This window comes from Lampris incognitus, chromosome 14, assembly GCF_029633865.1.
Source record: "Lampris incognitus isolate fLamInc1 chromosome 14, fLamInc1.hap2, whole genome shotgun sequence".
Classification (NCBI taxonomy): domain Eukaryota; kingdom Metazoa; phylum Chordata; class Actinopteri; order Lampriformes; family Lampridae; genus Lampris; species Lampris incognitus.
Window position 1 is genome coordinate 35,186,530 of NC_079224.1, and position 19,091 is coordinate 35,205,620.

Here is a 19,091-nt window from a genome sequence, read left to right on the forward strand (position 1 = left end):
AAAACAGTAAAAAAAATAAATGAATAAAAGAATAAAATAAAATATGTAGGCCTATTGAGCTTTCAAAGGGTTCTGTGAAGCTATGGGCAAAGTCCATCCATCCACCCATTATCCAAACTGCTTATTCTGTTCTCAGGGTCGCGAGGATGCTGGAGCCTATCCCAGCAGTCACTGGGCGGCAGGCGGGGAGACACGCTGGACAGGCCGCCAGTCCATCACAGGGCAATGTGTGTCCATGAAATGTGAAAATTAAAACTTTGTTGAAGGACTAAACCAAACACATCGTTGGAAAGGTCTCATCCGGGAGAGTAACATTAATCTTTATCTTTGTTGTCCACAAATGTGGAAATTTGCCATTGGTTTCACAGGTTGGTTAAAACATCACAGCAAATCACAATAAATGCAATAATAATAAAAAAAACAATTTACAATTTCATTTAATAGACACCTTTATCCAAAGTGATGTACATCTGAGAGGTAGTTGGCTTATATAGCATTAGGAGTCTGAGCCACAGACTCTTACTGGAGACTCATCCAACCCCCAGCGTCCGGCGAGAAGGCCGGCGATCTTACCTACCTAGCTAACCAGTCAGTTCACACTGGCCACCCACTTCAAATGTTATCACTAAACTGAATGGTGTCAGAGGTTATCAGCCTCACAGATATGGGTTAGAAGGGTGCCTGCTACACCTGCTAGTAGGGTTCGGAGGCCCGTTATAATCTATTCACATGGTTGATCACCGATATGAATACAAAAAGACTACAGAATACAAAAAGAATGCAAAAATGTATTGGAGATGGTCTGTGAGTTTTTTGCTTTTGTTTGATTTCTTTTGATTTGGTGGGGGGTCAGTAGGCTGGAAAGCCATGCCAAAGCTTACAGGTTGCCTCACTATTCTCTTGTCTTCTGTGTTTTAATTTTTAATTCTTATCCTTTTTTGATGCTGTAGAGTTCGATGTGTTGGACAGCTTTTAGTTCAATATGGCAAACCCGGCCAAGTTAGTTATGCTATGTAGCTTAGCAAATTTGATGCTGAAAGTATATCAAAATAAAATATTATATTTCCTAGAATTGGAATTTGTAAATACTGAATTGAGAATACACTGAGGGGTTTAAGGGGATGGGAAACACATTTGTGTGATCAGACTTTAAATATCTAATTGTTAATGGGGGAAAATTAGTTTTGCCCTTATTTGACAGTGTCCCCACTTGGTTACTATACCCATATGGGTATAGTCACATAGCTGGGTTCAACCCCGAGACCGTTCCAGATCCTTTCTGTGTGGAGTTTGCATGTTCTCCCCGTGTCTGCGTGGGTTTCCGCCAGGTGCTCCGGTTTCTTCCCACCATCAAGGACATGCATGCTAGGGTTAATACTCCTGTCTGTGCCCCTGACCAAGGTGATGACAACGAACTGGAGTTGGTTCTCGGGCACTGCAATATGACTGCCCAATGCTCCTAGTGTACACGGCTACCCACCGTGTCTAGTGTACGTATAGAGGATGGGTTAAATGCAGAGACTATGAATTTCATTGTATGCATGTACAGTGACAATAAAAGTATCATCTTCTTCTTCTTCTTCTCCTGAAGTCCACCACCATCTCCACTGTCTTCAGGGGGATTAGATCCAGGTTGTTCTAGCTGCACTAGGACATCACATAGTCAACCTCCCACTCTCGCCCTCAGATATGCGTCTGATGATGGTGGCATCATCTGCAAACTTCAGGCACTTCAGGAAAGATTGATGTCTGGAGGTGCAGCCATTGGTGTAAAGCAAGAAGAGCAGCAGGAGCAGGGACAGGACTGGGGGGGGCCATAGGTGCTGATGATCGAAGATGATTCTCTTGTTCATTCGTTCTTTTTTTTCTGGCTGATGCTCCTTCTCTTGTGTGATGGTCTCCTTTAGTATTTCGTCCCTTCTTAGTGCGACTATCTCTTCTTTCCCTCAGCGTCATCCCTTCTTCACCTTCTCCTTCACTTTCTCTTTTGTCATACTTCTCTGACAAATTTATCTTGCCTCTCTTCCGAACTCGACTTTGAATGTTTTTCTCAAACAAACACACATATGCACAAGCATCACGTAGACTCTGAGACGAATTGACGGACATGCGACGACAGTCACTTGACTACACCACCTCTACCTCTCCTTCCCCGCATTACTCTCTCCCCTGCTCCCTCTCGCTCGGTCTCTCTTCCCATTCACATTCTCGCAGTTACAGTCATGTGCTCTGTGGGAAATGAATTAGTAATATTTATGATGAAGTCTGCTCAAGTCTCTCTCTCTCTCTCCCCCCTCTCTCTCCCATCTCATATCCCTGACACATAAAACGACACTGATCTTATCAGCATTACCTATGTTGTCATCTGTCAGCCAGTCTATCACTCTATCCATCAAACCAACCGGAGAAAAATGGCTCTTGCTTGCCATTTTTACGTGGCGTACCGTTGGCAGGCCAAGGCTGTTTGGAAACTACATAAAACTCATGTGGGTACAACGAAGCGCCTCCAACTTAAAGAGTGAATATTATCTGTGTGTTTGTGTACGTTGTGTACATTCTTTTTCAATCTCTGTATAGATTTACGGGTGTTTGTGTATAAAAGTAACAATGTTTGAATACAATGTGTGCCAAAGTCGCGTGTGTGTGTGAGAGGAACAAAACTCTGCTGTAACCGTCACAGGGCAGTGAATCAGTGCTTCACCCCGTTGCAGCCTACAGATGTTTTCTGGAACAGTATGTAGGAGGCACCCATTCACTACAATGCTAAACTGGTAAGCATGCTAGGTTCATATATACAGGGATGTCGGCGCTATTCAAACCTGATTTTTACCGGTTCGGTTCTATGCAGCTCTTAAAGGGAGAATTCACCGATTTTTCAACCTTATCTCTGTCTATATACGTACGTCAGCAGCAGCACATGAAAAACAACTGTAGCTGTTTGTTTTTTCCCGTCAGCAAACTGACATATCATGAGGTCATTTGCTGGCTGGAAAAACTACATCTAAGCAGGGTTTCTGATACTTGAATCTACTCCAAACACGCTGTTCAAAAGACACATCGTCATTCTGTCACTAAGCGGTGTTTCTGATGGTAGTAATGATGTCCCACAACAGTAGTGCCAATGATTTTATGGATGATGATATGGAAGCTTACATGCAATGCATTCTGGTACATGTAAGCGCTGTGAGAAAGACTCTTATGTGCAGGACAACACCGATTTCTCAGTCAGTATAGTACACAGCGAGGACTTTATTGCTTCATCCTCTACATTACTCATCAGTACTGACTACACATACACGAAACCACTGAGGAAATTTCCCTTGAAAAATTGTTGAGCATTGACTTTTTATATAGAGCAGTCAATTTTGCTTAAGAGTAAGTGTATATGGCGTCCGGGTAGCGTAGCGGGCTGTTCCGTTGCCTACCAACACGGGGATCCCGGTTCGAATCCCTGTGTTACCTCTGGCTTGGTCGGGGGTCCCTACAGACACAATTGGCCGTGTCTGCGGATGGGACGCCAAATGCGGATATGTGTCCTGCTTGCTGCACTAGCGCCTCCTGTGGTCGGTCGGGGCCCTTGTTCGGGGGGGAAGGGGAACTGGGGGGAATAGCGTGATCCTCCCAGGCGCTACGTCCCCCTGGTGAAATGCCTCACTGTCAGGTGAAAAGAAGCGGCTGGCAACTCCACATGTGTCAGAGGAGGCATGTGGTAGTCTGCAGCCCTCCCCAGATCGGCAGAGGGGTGGCGCAGCGACCGGGATGGCTCGGAAGAGTGGAGTAATTGGCCGAATACAATTGGGGAGTAAAAGGGGGGGGGGACAAGTGTGTAGGTCTAAATGATATCTGATAAGAACCTTGAACCTTTTGATTGACTTTAACATGTTTTAAATTGATATTAAAAAACACTATTGATATTTAAAAAGTGGTTAGCGCAGTCGCCTCACAGCAAGAAGGTCCTGGGTTCGAACCCCGGGGTAGTCCAACCTTAGGGGGTCGTCCTGGATTGTCCTGTGTGTGGAGTTCGCATGTTCTCCCCGTGTCTGCATGGGTTTCCTACGGTTGCTCCCGTGTCCTCCCACAGTCCAACGACATGTAGGTCAGGTGAATTGGCTGTACTACATTGTCCCTAGGTGTGACTGTGTTGGCCCTGAGATGGCCTGGTGGCCTGTCCAGGGTGTCTCCCCGCCTGCCGCCCAATGACTGCTGGGATAGGCTCCAGCATCCCACGACCCTGAGAGCAGGGTAAGTGGCTTGGATAATGGATGGATGGATGGATTAACAAATACTTTTGAACAATGTATTGACTTTCAAAACTATTTGGAGGGTAATATATCTGCTGATACGTGCATTTGTTCAATACTCTTTGCATATAAAATAAAACTGCAATGTGAAAATGACGCTCCATACCATGATCATGTGTCAAAAATCTTATTTACAAATGGCATAAAATAGTAATGAAAAGCTTTTTATTTTCTTGTGTTATTCTTTGGGAAATACACCCTCATTTCATCCTACATTGTACAGGTCCATGACTTGTACCGCCACACATCGTATAATTACATTTTCCTGTTTACAACTATTCTATGGTGTATTGGCTAATACTACATGCAGGTATTTGAACTGCAATTCAACAAAACCACCAAGACCACAGACTGCTTTGGACAAATGAGGTCTGTGCTTCCTATCAAATTGTCTGGATGTCTTATTTTTAGGTACAGCGCATGCTGCTACAGCCACTTTGCATTTCAATGAATCTCTAAGGGAATCAATCTATAGACCCCGCTCACACATAAATTATTCACATTCATGGTTAACATGGAGAAAAAACATCTCACTAAACGAGTACAAGACAACATTTAGCCAATATTTGCATCATGGCCAGCTTCCTAACCTACTATGTGATGGTATGGAAGTCAAACTTTCTACTGTCTTTCCCCATAAACTACAACATTAAATCCATCCATCCATCTATCCATCCATTCATCCATCCATTACCCAAACCGCTTACCCTGCTCTCAGGGCCGCGGGGATGCTGGAGCCTATCCCGGCAGTCATTGGGTGGCAGGTGGGGAGACACCCTGGACAGGCTGCCAGGCCATCACAGGGCCGACACACACACATTCACACCTAGGGAGTATTTAGTACGGCCGATTCACCTGACCTACATGTCTTTGGACTGTGGGAGGAAACCGGAGCACCCAGAGGAAACCCACACAGACACAGGGAGAACATGCAAACTCCACACAGAGGACGACCCCCAACATTAGACTACCCCGGGGCTCGAACCCAGGGCCTTCTTGCTGTGAGGTGACCATGCTAACCACTGTGCCACCATGCCACCTACAACAGGAAATCAACAGAGAAAATACAGTGAAGCTAATCGAAGGTTTGCAGAGGGAGAATGAAAATGTGAGAGTTAAATCTGATACCCAAGGCCTTCACTCACTTTCAGAAGTTTAGCAGATCCTGCATTCTGCCTCACATCCCAGTACTGTAAACAGGAGTGTAAGCTGGTGATGAGTTAAAGAGGAACTAACAGGTGACGGCGATCCCCATTTTATTACATTGCTGCTCATATCCACTTTGCTACATGTCAGTTTACAGAAAGGTGCTTTTGGAGATACATCCGCCCTTCGGATGAGACATTAAACCGAGGTCCTGACTCACTGTGGTCATTAAACATCCCATGGTACTTATTGCAATGAGTAGGGGGTTCCCCGGTGTCCTGGCATGATTCCCAACCTGGCTCTCTCCATCTGGCCACCTAATCATCCCCCCATGTAATTGGCTCAATGATTCCTCCCTCTCTACCTCAAGCTGATGTGTGGTGAGCCTTCTGGAGCAAAATGGCTGCCGTGCATCACCCAGGTGGCTGCTACACATTGGTGGTGGCTGAAGTGAGTTACCCCCTTCAACGTGAAGCGCTTTGGGTGTCTAGAAAAGTGCTATATAAATGTAATGATTTTTATTATTATTATTATTACATTTTTAGATGTGAAGCAGCTTGTGAACCTGGTTTCTAATTCACTAACTGACATTTAGCTGGACCATCTGTGTAGATTTCAAACCCTTCCAAAAATGTTTGTGATTGAGTGCATCTACAAATATAAGCTCTTGTGAGATGTTTTTAAAGAAGAATTTGCTTCTTTTTTTTTTAATCCTCATTGTTGAGAAAATTCGCAAAATATATTTTTTTTTCTTCATCCCCTCCAACTATTCTCTCTTAGTCTCCCCCTCCCATTCTGTCTTTTGGTGTTGTCCATGTATTGGTTTCATTTGAGGGTAGGATTTCACAGAAACACCATCGACAGAGATGTACGGAAGACATTCTTTATCACCTTTAACCTGCTCAAACAGAGCCATCCATCCATCCATCCATCATTATCCAAACCGCTTATCCTGTGCTCAGGGACGTGGGGAGACACCCTGGACAGGCTGCCAGACTATCACAGGGCCCACACACACACACACACACACACACACACACACACACACACACACACATTCACACCTAGGGACAACTTAGCATGGCTGATTCACCTGACCTGCATGTCTTTGGACCCACACAGACACAGGGAGAACTTGCAAACTCCACACAGAGGACAACCCCCAAGCTTGGACTACCCTGGGGCTCGAACCCAGGACCTTCTTGTTGTGAGGTAACCGCACTAACCACTGCACCACTGTGCCGCCCCAAACAGATCAGTATTCAGATAAAAGTGTTTCTGATGTGTCAGCTTGCTTTTTCTGGGTTGTGGGTTAGTTTCAGACAAGCTAACTTTAGCTGTGTTGCACCAGTATTAGCATCTATTTTACAAGTCAATATAAAGCGTCCAGTCAGGCTATGATGTAAATAATTACTTGTATCGAGTAGCAAACATTACATATTATAATATGTTGGTTACTCAACTGAAAATGTAGTATTGATATTACAATCAATACTACTGATTACAAGCTGAAGACAACGATCTTGTATAATTTTGTTCACAAAGCCGCACAACAGTTGTGCCTCATACCTATAGGACACCATCTGTCCATGTTTTCTCAAGCTTTTGCACTAAATAAATCCAAACCGGGCCGTAATCAGAGGAGTGTGGGGCAATTCTGTGTTGCGAACTTCAAATCCCTTGAAGTTGAATAATTTCTTACCAGTGATCAAAAAGACACAGCCTGTCCACATTAACACTGCGCAAAACACGTTACTTTTTAAACGTTCATTTGTTATGGGTGAATATACTCCACATTAAACTGTTTCTCGCATCAAATCAGCTGCCGCTTGAACATCCCAGGCGGAGAGACTGAACATCCCAGCTGGAGAGACTTGAACATCCCAGCTGGAGAGACCGTGGGGCTGAAGCATCAAACACACCCGCTGCTGTCCAGACCCGTTCGAAGCCTGCCGCACGCCACTCGATGATGAGGCACCAAAGAAGAAGTGTGGTCACCGCAGTAGGCCCGCTTTTCACTGGAAAATGGTAACAGTGAGTACTCGCAGCCTACTTTGCCTCAGCGATACTGCCTCCTCCAGGCGAGAGAAATCCCCCGACGGCACTCAGAACCACACAACACCGCAAAACCACTTAGTTCCCTGAGCCACGTTGTGGATGAGGCTGCAAATTCTGGGCCACAAGCTCACAAAGCGGCGCTCTTTCCTTCTTTCCCTGTCTTGTTAAGGGTGTAATGTACACCCAGTACCTGGTTCATACAGCCCGGTGTAATCCGCTCCCTCCGCTAAATGCCACGAGGAAGAAGCAGTGGTGACCTTGGGAGACGCCGGGGCTGGATTTGAGTGTGTCTTCTTAAAAGCCCGAGTGTGTAATTGAGTAAAGCGGCGGGGTGGCTGCCTTTGATGGTGTTCACACAAGTACAAGGCAAGTGTACGCACCCCTCACACACGCACACACATAGTGGCATGTGAAGTAACAGAGACAAGCAATCAGGAAGACAGTTATACAGCTGCACGCCCGCACACACACACGCACACTGTGACAACCCCGGTGTCAGCCCAGCTCCTGCAACATGGCCAGCGACCCAGCACAGCCCAGAAACACACCTGTACCCACTTCCCCCCTCAATGAGAGGGAGACTGAGCGACACACCTGGCCCCAATCGTGGGCTGATGAGGAGCCCCAGGATAAAAGGGAGCCAGAGACAGCCACCAGGGGGGAGAGAGAGGTAGCGATAGTTATGTTGGCTACCCGGCGTAGGAGCCAAGGAAGACGGCAGCCAGCCGGCTGAGACGAGGAGCAGTACTCGTGTTGAGCGTCTTTCGATTTGTCTTGTGAATAAATGCCCACAGCGGGCCAACCTGCCGACGGTCTCTGTTTCGTTGTTGGGTCGGGTGCTAAAGTTCCCCCGTGGTTGTCACAACACACACACACACACACACACACACGTACACACACACACAGTAACAGAGAGACAAGCAATCAGGAAGACAGTTATACAGCTGCACGCCCGCATGCGCGCGCACACACACACACGCAAAAACTCAAACATCAAAGAGCTACTCCTATGGATCACACACGCGCAAGCACGTACACGCAGTCACACACATGCGCACACACAGACACACATGCAGTCATACATACGCACACATACATGCACACACACAAAACTCAAAGAGCTACTCCTATGGATCACACACGCGCAAGCACACACACGCAGTCACACACACGCGCACATGCACACACGCAGTCACACACGCACACATACATGCACACACACATGCAGTCACACACACGTGCGCACACATGCACACACACATGCATGCAGTCACACACACACGCACACACGCAGTCACACACATGCGCACATACATGCACACACACGAGTATATACATGCGCGCGCGCACACACACACACACACACACACGTGACCAGCTGCTCCTCTGGATATGTACAAAGACACAAAAAAATGTCATGCAGACATATAAAGTGAGGGGGAAGAGTCGCGATGGTAAAACCGGGTCAGGTTTCAGAGCGGCCGTCCACCTCCACACCATCCGTCCGTCTCTCCACTTCCCGCAGGAGAAAGCGATCAGGCTGAGCTCCAACGATGGCTGCTAGTCCTCAGTACAATCCAGTCCAACACCTCTGGCTCTGACAAAGGCTTAACCTGCTCGCTCAGCCCTTGCCCCTGTCCCTGCCACATTATCCGCGCTCAGCCCTCACCCCTGCCCCCGCCACATTACCCCAAAGCCACTTCCAGACCTGTGAGGGAGTTTAAAGAATTTCCTGGTGCAAAGGTTGGTGCATTATATTCATGTATTCTGCGGGGACAAAACGGAGGGGTTGGGATCAGCGGTTAGACATGCTGAACTCCCCGTTGGTCAGTTCCAGGAATTTTTCCGTTGGCATCTGTGTTATCCTGCTTTCCGTTGGAGTCCAAAAGGTTATCTATATAGTCGTACGAGGACATCTAATACTCTATTTAATGCAACATGCTTCACAGTTAACTTGTCATATGCACATTTAATTTGATCCGAACTGTATATCCATCAGTTGTTTAGACTCACATAATCCAATTCTGAGGCAAGAGGGACTTTGAGTCTATCCCAGCATGCACTGGGCAGAAAGCAGGGATACACCCAAGTACACCACTTGCACCTATTGGCAATTCAGAGACTCCAATTCACTGAAAGCCGGGGACACACTAGATGATTTGAAGGCTTGTAACCCTGATTTCGATGGCGAGTCAGCACAGGTTATCTAGTTGTCCAAAGGAATTGAATCAAGTTTAACTGGACTTGGTATAAATCCGTGAAGACGTTTCGCTTCTCATCCAAGAGGCTTCATCAGTTCATGCCTTTCTGACTAGACCAAGCTAGTCTGACTGGCTGGTGATGAGACTCAGATATTTATCCTCTTTGGAGTTGTTATCAGAGCTATTGATGTCCATGCCTCTTTGTGTTCTGATGTTAGCAACGCCCGTTGTTAAGCAGCGACGGTCGTTGGAGGTGTTAGTTTTGACTTCATTAGTGCTCCATTCAGTGGTCATGAGTGATTGGAGCCGTTAGTGACCGACTGTTGTTCTTGGAGGCTAAGCTTCTTGAGTCTCCTGGGTAGAGATGAAAGGACGGCCTTGTAAGTGGGAGATAGGTGGTGTCGCAGACCTCCACCTCTGTTGAGGGATGGTTTTTCCAGTTTCGCATAGATGGCTTCCTTCACCCCTCTTTCAAACCATCTATCTTCCCTGTCCAAAATGTGTATGTTGCTGTCCTCGAAGGAGTGTGTCTTCTCCTTTAGGTGTAGATAGACTGCTGAGTCTTGTCCTGAGGAGTTTGGCCTTCTGTGTTGGGCCATCCGTTTGTGTAGAGGTTGTTTGGTGATCTCTGTGCTGATAGGCAATGGAATAGACCGCTATGCTACCCGGACACCCCTCTCTATTGTATTTTTAACCAGTGTGTTTGTCGATAAGACTGTAATCCACCAAAGTCAGTCATTAAATACCGGATGCTGAGTGTTTTCCCAGTTAGGACATTACATGCTTCCTAGCGTGTTTACGGCTTGACAAATTAATCTTTGGACTGTGGGAGGAAGTTCACCCAAACACAAGGAGAACTAACAGACTCCACACAGATGGGCTGAAATTGAACCCAGGACCAGGTTACAACAAGGGGATAATGCTAACTGGTAAGCCGCCGTGACGACTAAACTGTGTAATCATACAAATGAAAAGGTAGTTCTGTAGTCCGCAGGATAAAGCTGTACAGTACCACAGTTATTTTATGGATAAATTAAGTAATAGAGCGACACACACACTCAGCCTCTATCTCTAACACAAGATCAGCCATGCAAGCAATAGCACGGCGAAGATGATCAAACTTTTCGGCTCGGTGAGGGAGAAAATGTTTTCTGTCAGGTCCATCTAAACAGAATGAAAATGTCTGCAGGATTTCCTGTGATCTGAAACTTACATTGCAGATGAACAAAAAAAGTTGGTGGGTGCTTGCTCAGAGCACGGACCACCGAAATCCATGAATGCACATTTTTGACGAGGCACTATGCCAGGGCCGACCTGCATTTGTCTCTTCTGCCCGATCTCTCCTTACCTGTGCAGCAAATATACCGACAGGACCTGGGAATCAAATGGGATGCCAACAATGCCATAACCCTCTGGCTGAAAAAGTATCAGGTATGGCTTAATGTTTGTAAGCGTGCCAGACCTCTGTCAGAAGTGCATGTTTTAGGGTGGAGTCCTATTGGTTAGCAAGGACACAGAGGGTATTAGGGCTCAATCACAGCCCTTCTCTATGGGAGCCCTGTGATAGACTGATGACCTGTGTAGGTCATTTCCCTGCTTCTCAGGAGTATTTCCCATCATTTCAATACCCAATGCATACGGGGATAGGCTGCAACCTCCTGCAATTTGGACTCAATAGGTACTGAAGTTAAAATAACCCAGCCACTGAGGATGCACAAGCCAGTGCATCCTTAGTGCCGGTCCCAAGCCCTGACAAATGGGGAGGGTTGCGTCAGGAAGGGCATCCGGCGTAAAATCTTTGCCAAATCAAATATGCGGATCATAAATAAGACTCGGATGATCCGCTGTGGCGACCCCTAACGGGAGCAGCCGAAAGTAGTAGTAGGTACTGAAGTTAATTGTATGAAGTATTTGTTTGGATCTTCTTGGAGGACCAAATGCTGGGGGTTCATCACATTGGACTACTGTATATACTGAGTATCAGAAGGTTCAGAAGATAACAGAAGAACAGACACTGGCAGCATTTACATGCACACTCATACACCCACCTTATCCTTGATTTTGGTAATACAGTGATTCTTGAAATGGTCATGTAAACACCTTTATCTGATTGCCAAACTCAGGGTAGGGTCTTAATCGATGTATTCAAAACCCAATGAAGACCCCTGGGTTTTTGCCTGATCTTTCGATCATTTGAAGCATGTGAGTATCTTACTGTGATTTCTTTCCGTTCTTGTGACTGCACATGTCAAGGTAAAGCTGCAGATCCCGGATGACAACAAACATGGCTGCCAGGGAGTCAGGAGAGTCAAGCTGATGCAAAAGCTGAGGATGCTGTCTACTTCCAGCTTTTATAAATAAAATAAAGAATACTGTTGTCAGCTGATTTTGTAGTAACACCAAAAGTCAAACTGCGTATAGATTAAAGTGACAGAAATCCATTGCACAGGCCGAAAGGCGGAGAGACGGAGGCACACCAAATACATCGCTTCCGTGGAGCATACGGTGATTGTGCAAAGAATCGTGTAGATGCAGCTGTTAGAGTAATTAAATACAATGCATTACAGTGAATCCCACCAATCTGGTTTTCTGAAAGCAATTATTGACCTGTCATTAAACGCAATTAAATTGCTTGTATGGCGCACTTCAGGTGACAGATTTGCCTCCAAACAGGTCAGTTATGGCAGCAGAACCCCCCCCCCCAATTAAACAGTTATTTTGTTACTGGTCCTCTGTTGAGCCCTGTGATGGACTGGCGGCCTGTCCAGGGTGTCTCCCTGCCTGCCGCCCAATGACTGCTGGAATAGGCTCCAGCATCCCCGCGACCCTGAGCGGGGAACCGTGTATCGTCACCCTGACATTATTTGTTGTCTTCACTTAGGTAACTGGCAATTACAATGACCACTGTGTAAACCAAAACCAGCACAGTTGTATGGCAACAGATCGGTTTAATATGCCCAGCAATTTGCATGTGGAACATGTTAGATCACTGGTTTTATGCAATTGTGGTGTTTACAAATTTGGGGATACCCTCAGTCAGCTAAAACAGATTAAATAACCTAGAGTGATGAAACATTTCTCCCATTAAACTTTGTGTCCAGATGAACTGATTAAACTTTCTAGGAATAGCTGCTAACCTAACAGTATATGATCAGTACTTGTAGCTTCCTGATGAATAATCACCTTCTTTCCTGTCTTTCGCTCTCTGCGGATGTATCTCTCTGCATTTTAGTTGCTTATCTTTTTTTTTTTGAGTGGGTGCTACAAGGGGAGAAACTTGGCAAAGGGAACTGCATCATCTTGCCTGCCTGTGTCGTACATCGCATCAGAGCCAAATATACTTCCCCCAATGATCAGTGCAGATGGCATGCTGAAGTGGACGAAGCAAAGGACGAGCTTTTACCATGTGATATGCAAGCCTTTGTGTAACAGTGTCGCTAAACTTCAACGCAGCTAACAAAGGACATTTTACCTTGAAGCTGGGACTGATCTGTACTTTGTCTTGTCAAAGTATAATGTGCAATATGCTAAATATTTATTTGAAAAAAAAAAATATATATATACAAACTTGAACTGTTTATTTTCACACCAAAGATTATCAAAGTTTGCTGCAGGTACACCTATATGTCAGATGCATACGAAATCATACCTGCAGGCTTATGCAGAGATCATTCACTTCAGAGGCAAGATGTGCATTGCATTGCATTTTCTTCCAAAACACGGAAGTTTTTTTGGGGGGGGGGTATAAGGTTAAAAATAAACCATTTGTGGCAGAATGGGAAAGCTGTTGCCTTTGGGTGGGTTTTCTAAGTGAGATGGTATAAGTGCTTTAAAAACCTATTTCACCTTGTTATGGCAACAAGACAATCGAACAGAATCTGTTATGCACTTTTATAAATCTAGGAATTTAGTAAAAAAAAAATTTATAAAGGCCAATAAAGGATGAAATATCAATGCATAATACAAAATGTTTATTACATTTTTGATAAACAAAGGTTTAGTTAATGCCAGTGTTCTCTCCATGGCCAAGATGTGTTATTCATAGGTAACTAGATGTATCTGCCTGGCATGACTGCCTATAAAGACATCTGAAGAACACCCACTTCAAATTCAGTGACTATTCTAGGTTTTGCAGTGCTAAGAAAACTATCAACATAATACTTTATTAATCACCGAGGGGAAATTGGGTCAAGTTACAATTGCTCACATTCTAGAAGAGAAAATATATACAAGCATAAGTAAAATTATAAGTAGAAAAATAAGAAATATGTAAACATATGTGCATTATACTACAATATATAACAATATACATAGAAAAATAACAAATATGTAAAAAAAGGGGCAGCAGAGGATGTACTTTCTCTGTCAGCTCAGGAAGTTCAACCTGGCTCAGGAACTGCTGAATCAGTTCTATTCTGCAATAATCCAGTCTGTTCTCCGCACATCCGTCACTGTCTGGTTTGGATCAGCCACCAAACAGGACAGGAACAGAATATAACGGATAGTCAGGACCACAAAGAAAATCAAGGTGCCAACCTGCCCACCATTCAGGACTTAGTATACATCTCTAGAGTCAGGAAACGGGCAGGCAACATCACCGCAGACCCATCACACCCTGGTCACAACCTGCTCCAACTCCTCCCCTCTGGCAGGTGCTACAGAGCACTGTATGCCAAAATAACCAGACACAATAACAGTTTCTTTCTGCAGATTGTCACTCTGATGAACACTCATCATTGTCATAATAAATCTAAGCACGCTGTATATGCTGTATATTGTACATATACATGCATATTCTGTCATGTCCACCTACCTCATGTTTAAAAGTAACCTGCCAATGTATTTATTCCAGCATCTTTGCACTCTGCAATATTGCCTTCTTGTTTCACCTGTGTATAGTCATTCCTTGTATATATTCTTGAAGATTGCTGTGCTGTTATTCTATGTAAGTACATTAAGAGCCACTAAACCCAAGTCACAATTCCATGTATGTGCAAACATACAAATAAAAATGACTCTGATTCTGAAAATATGTGCAGAAATGCAGTACTAATGCAGTATAAATATACACCGGAGTATTGCACAGTTGAAATATCTGTCCCTGTTTTAGTCATTTGCTGCAGAATGCTAAGAGCGTACCCAAAGATTTCCCAGCACTGATGTTGGTGCGTTCTCATCATGTTTGTAGCGCTTTATAGCTCGGAGCCATTCTTTGCACAGTTCAACATCTGCTGGTGGTAATCGGTGGTAGCTTACGCTTACTCCCTCCTCTCTCCTCGTTCAGTAGTTGTCGCATCCAGGCACGATACAACAAGGTGTGCATGTTGTCAACAAAACTAACCCAATTTAATTTATGTCGTTTTTCAGTTTTCTGACTGAAGAATGAAGATTTTAAGACGTTGTTCCTTGTACACAGAGCTGCAAGAAATGCCCACCTACACGAGTTGTGCAGGTTTTGGAAGGATTTGGGGGTTTGGGTGTCAGAAGTTTATGTGCAATGCATCCTGGTACATGTAGACATTGCCGGCATGGCTATAGCATGCAATAAGAAATTTATTGCTTCAAGTGACTACACTTACGCTCAACACTGATTGGACATCCACATATACACCGGGGAAATTTCCCTTTCCCTTTAACATAATCCCTGATTACTCTTGACACTGTAGTTAAATTTACTAAAAAGCAGCCATCTATAAGCTGCTCACAGCCTATGAGTTTCTAGACTTTTTTTACAAAAAGGTTGATGAGATCCTCAACAAAATTAGTACTTCAATTCCAGCTCCTCCTGCAGATCCTGTCTTACCAAATTCATATCTATACAATGAGTCACTGATAGTCCCAGTTATCACAGCTTTTGAGACGATCCTTCTGGGTACTTTGACCAAGCTCGTGTCAGCTTCTAAACAATTACTTGCCTTCTTGACCCTTTACCAGCAAAACTGTTTTAAATCCAACTATTTCGTATATACTGTACTGTACATTGTGTGTATACTGTTACACTCTGTCATGTCTATCTACCTCAGGCATGTAAGTAATTTGCAAACATTTATTTCAGCATCTCTGATATATTCTCTGCACCATTGCACTTTATCACCTCCTATTTCACTGTATATAGTCAATCCTTGTGTATATATCTGAAGATTGTTGTGTTGTAGTGTTGTTATTCTATGTTAAGTACACTGAGACAGCCACGAAACCGGAGTCAAATTCCATATATATGCAAATTTATCATTTACTACTGGCACTGTTCCCAGTAGTTTTAAGACAGCTGTGGTCAAACCTCTACTTGAGAAACCGTACCTTGATCCAGGGTCTCTTGTTAACTATTGACCAGTCTCTAACCTTCCATTCTTTTCTAAAGTACTACAGAGACTTGTGTATCAACAACTTTCCCCTGATATAGAAGAAAACTATCTATATGAATCTTTTCAAATGGCTTTCAGGGCCTGTCACTCCACTGAAACTGCTCTGACCATAGTGGTGAACGAACATCTACTTGCTATGGATTCTCATTCCACTTCTTTGCTTCTACTACTGGACCTCAGCGCTGCCTTTAACATCATTGATCACTGTATACTATAAGATAGAAAAAATTGTAATTTTGGTGTCTCTGGCTTAGTTCTCTCTTGGCTTAAGTCCTACTTACCTGGTAGAACACGTTGTGTCTGCTATAATAATATTACATCAAAATTATCTGACGTTAAATATGGCTTACCACAGAGCTCGGTTCTTGGCCCTCTACTTTTCGCTCTACATTTCAACTCTTGGCCAAATTATACAGTCATGGAATAAATTTCCATTGCTATGCAGATGATACCCAGCTGTATGTGTGCATAAGGGCTGATGATCGTATTCAAATTACTAATTTAGAGGCCTGCATGGCTGCTTTGAAAAGTTGGATGTCACTAAACTTTTAAGCTTTTAAATTTGGATAAAACTGAGAAGCTGGTCATTGGTCCTGCTAGATACAGACACCAATTTGATCAAGTAACAACAGCAATTGACAACTCTGTGATTTCAAAAAGGGTGGCAGCCAAAAATCTTGGTGTTATCTTTGATCCCAGCCTTTCCTTTGGCAAACACATTAAAGAAATCACAGAGACTGCATTTTTTTTCACTTACATAACATAGCTAAAAAAATTTCTTTCCTGTCTATGGCTGACACAGAGACTCTAATACACGCATTTGTTTCATTCACACTTGATTACTGTAATGTTCTGTTTTCAGGTCTGCCACATGCTAGTACGAAAAGTCTTCAGATGGTTCAAAATGCTGCAGCTACAATCCTAACTAAAACTAGAAAAATTGACCATATTACACCAATTCTTGCCTCCCTTCATTGGCTTTCTATCCATGTGAGATCAGACTTCAAGGTGCTTCTGCTGACTTATAAAATCCTAAATGGACTTGCCCCATCTTACCTGTCTGATCTCCTTAAACTGTACATTCCATCTCGAGCTCTTCGCTCTCAAAATACAGGGCTCCTGTGTGTACCCAAAGTTAAAAAGAAGTCAGCTAGTGGCCTCGTTCTTGTGGAATAACCTGCCTGCTGCTGTCAGACAATCAGAGTATGTTTAGTCCTTTAAATCCAAACTTAAAACTCATATTTTTGCCATAACCTACAGTTAGTTGCCATTAAATTGAGTACTTCATGACCTGTACTGCATGGCAAGTCATTTCTGCCTCAATGAATGTACCAAGCACTGTTCTGCCAATGAGATTATAGATTATTGACTATTGCAAACTGTTCTCTTCTCTCACGTCTTTTCTTTTCTCTCTGAATGATGGCATCTCCTTTCTCTTCTCCTGTGTATGTGAATGGTGTGATGTGAGTCTCCTCCGTGTGCACATGTAGTCTCTCCTCCTCCCAGGTCTCCATGGTGATGGTGGTCAACACCTGGATGCTGCTTGGCACCCTCCTTATCACATTTTTTATGTCTTATAATTCCATATAATTTTGTTATCCTGTTTCAATGTTATATCCTTCTCTCACTCCGATGTGTGTCTAATTTTTTTTTCTTGCCTCTTCTCCCGTGTATGTGAATGGTGTGGTGTGAGTCTCCCCTGTGTGCATGTGTAGTCTGTCCTCCTGCCAGGTCTACATGGTGATGATGGTCATGTGGTTCAGGTCCTAGGCTGTTCCGGTGGTATCTGGACACTGCTTGGCATCCTCCTCATCATATTTTTCATATATCTTATAAGTCAATTATAATTCTGTCATCCTCTTTCCATGTTGTATTCTGTAAATTGTGTTTTATTCTGCACACACAACATCCATTGCACGTCTGTCCATGTTGGGAGAGAGAGCCCTCCTCTGTTCCTCTCCCTGAGGTTTCTTTCTACTTTTTCTTCCTGTTAAAGGGTTTTTTGGGGGGAGTTGTTCCTTATCCGATGTGAGGGTCTAAGGACAGGATGTAGTATTGCTATAAAGCCCACTTAGGCAAATTTGTAATTTGTGATATTGGGCTATACAAAAAAAAAAACTGACGTGACTTACTGACAAATGATTTGAACACACACATTAACCCCGGTTCTTGGAGTGTATGTGTTGCGATACATCAATCGCTATTCTTCCAACAACATTATAAAGACACTTCTAGCACATTATAAGATCACTCATTGTGGATTCATAGAAAGATGTCACCATCTTGTATACCCCTAGAAACATTAACTTTTATATAAATAAGGATCGAGGGTGGATTATAAAAAGCATGCGTCTGCATTGCAGGGTAACTCACTCTGGGTAAAGCGTGGGGGGTTGTCGTTGACATCAGTGAGCCTGACAGTGACAGTTGTCGTCCCAGAAAGACCACCCAGGTGCCCCCCCATATCCTTGGCCTGAAGCACTACGAGATACTGGTCCTGGGTTTCCCTGTCCATATCCGGCACAGCTGTGCGCAGAATACCTAGGAAACACACACACATGAGATCACATAAGGATGGATGCTTAGACATTTAGAGGGACAAAGACTGACATACGCACACACACACACACAAGGCATTATTATGCACATACTGTTTTCAACGTCAATCACTCCCACTATGTAGTTGGCCTCATTATGAGACAAAAGACTGATTGCTGCACTTCAACCACCAGCTGTGCTCACAGAGCAAAAGTCAGAACACCAGGCGACTTAAAGTAATTCACATTTAACAAGACCGCCTCTGAGTGGTCACAAAGAACTAAGAATGTCTGGGTTTCTGAGCAGAATATACCTACGCACAATGAATACCTGAGCTATGATGTGTGCTTTGGATTGTGCATTTTGATAAAGGTTTTTCTTTCTTCTTTTTTTTTGGAGAGGCATTGAGAGAAAAACTGCGGCTGAAAGCGAGTGAGTGGAGAAAAGGGAGAAGAGGAGAAAGCCCCCTTTTCAGAATGCAG

At 44.1% G+C, this 19,091-nt stretch overlaps 1 protein-coding gene across 1 annotated transcript in view; it reads right to left on the minus strand.

Moving 5' to 3' along the window:
- LOC130124412 (cadherin-24) overlaps positions 1 to 19,091 on the minus strand; it is a 136,986-nt gene that overhangs the window by 82,790 nt on the left and 35,105 nt on the right. Inside the window, exon 4 of the mRNA XM_056293868.1 lies at positions 18,445 to 18,612. Coding sequence (XP_056149843.1) covers positions 18,445 to 18,612 — 168 coding nt within the window. The remainder of the gene's footprint in view (positions 1 to 18,444; positions 18,613 to 19,091) is intronic.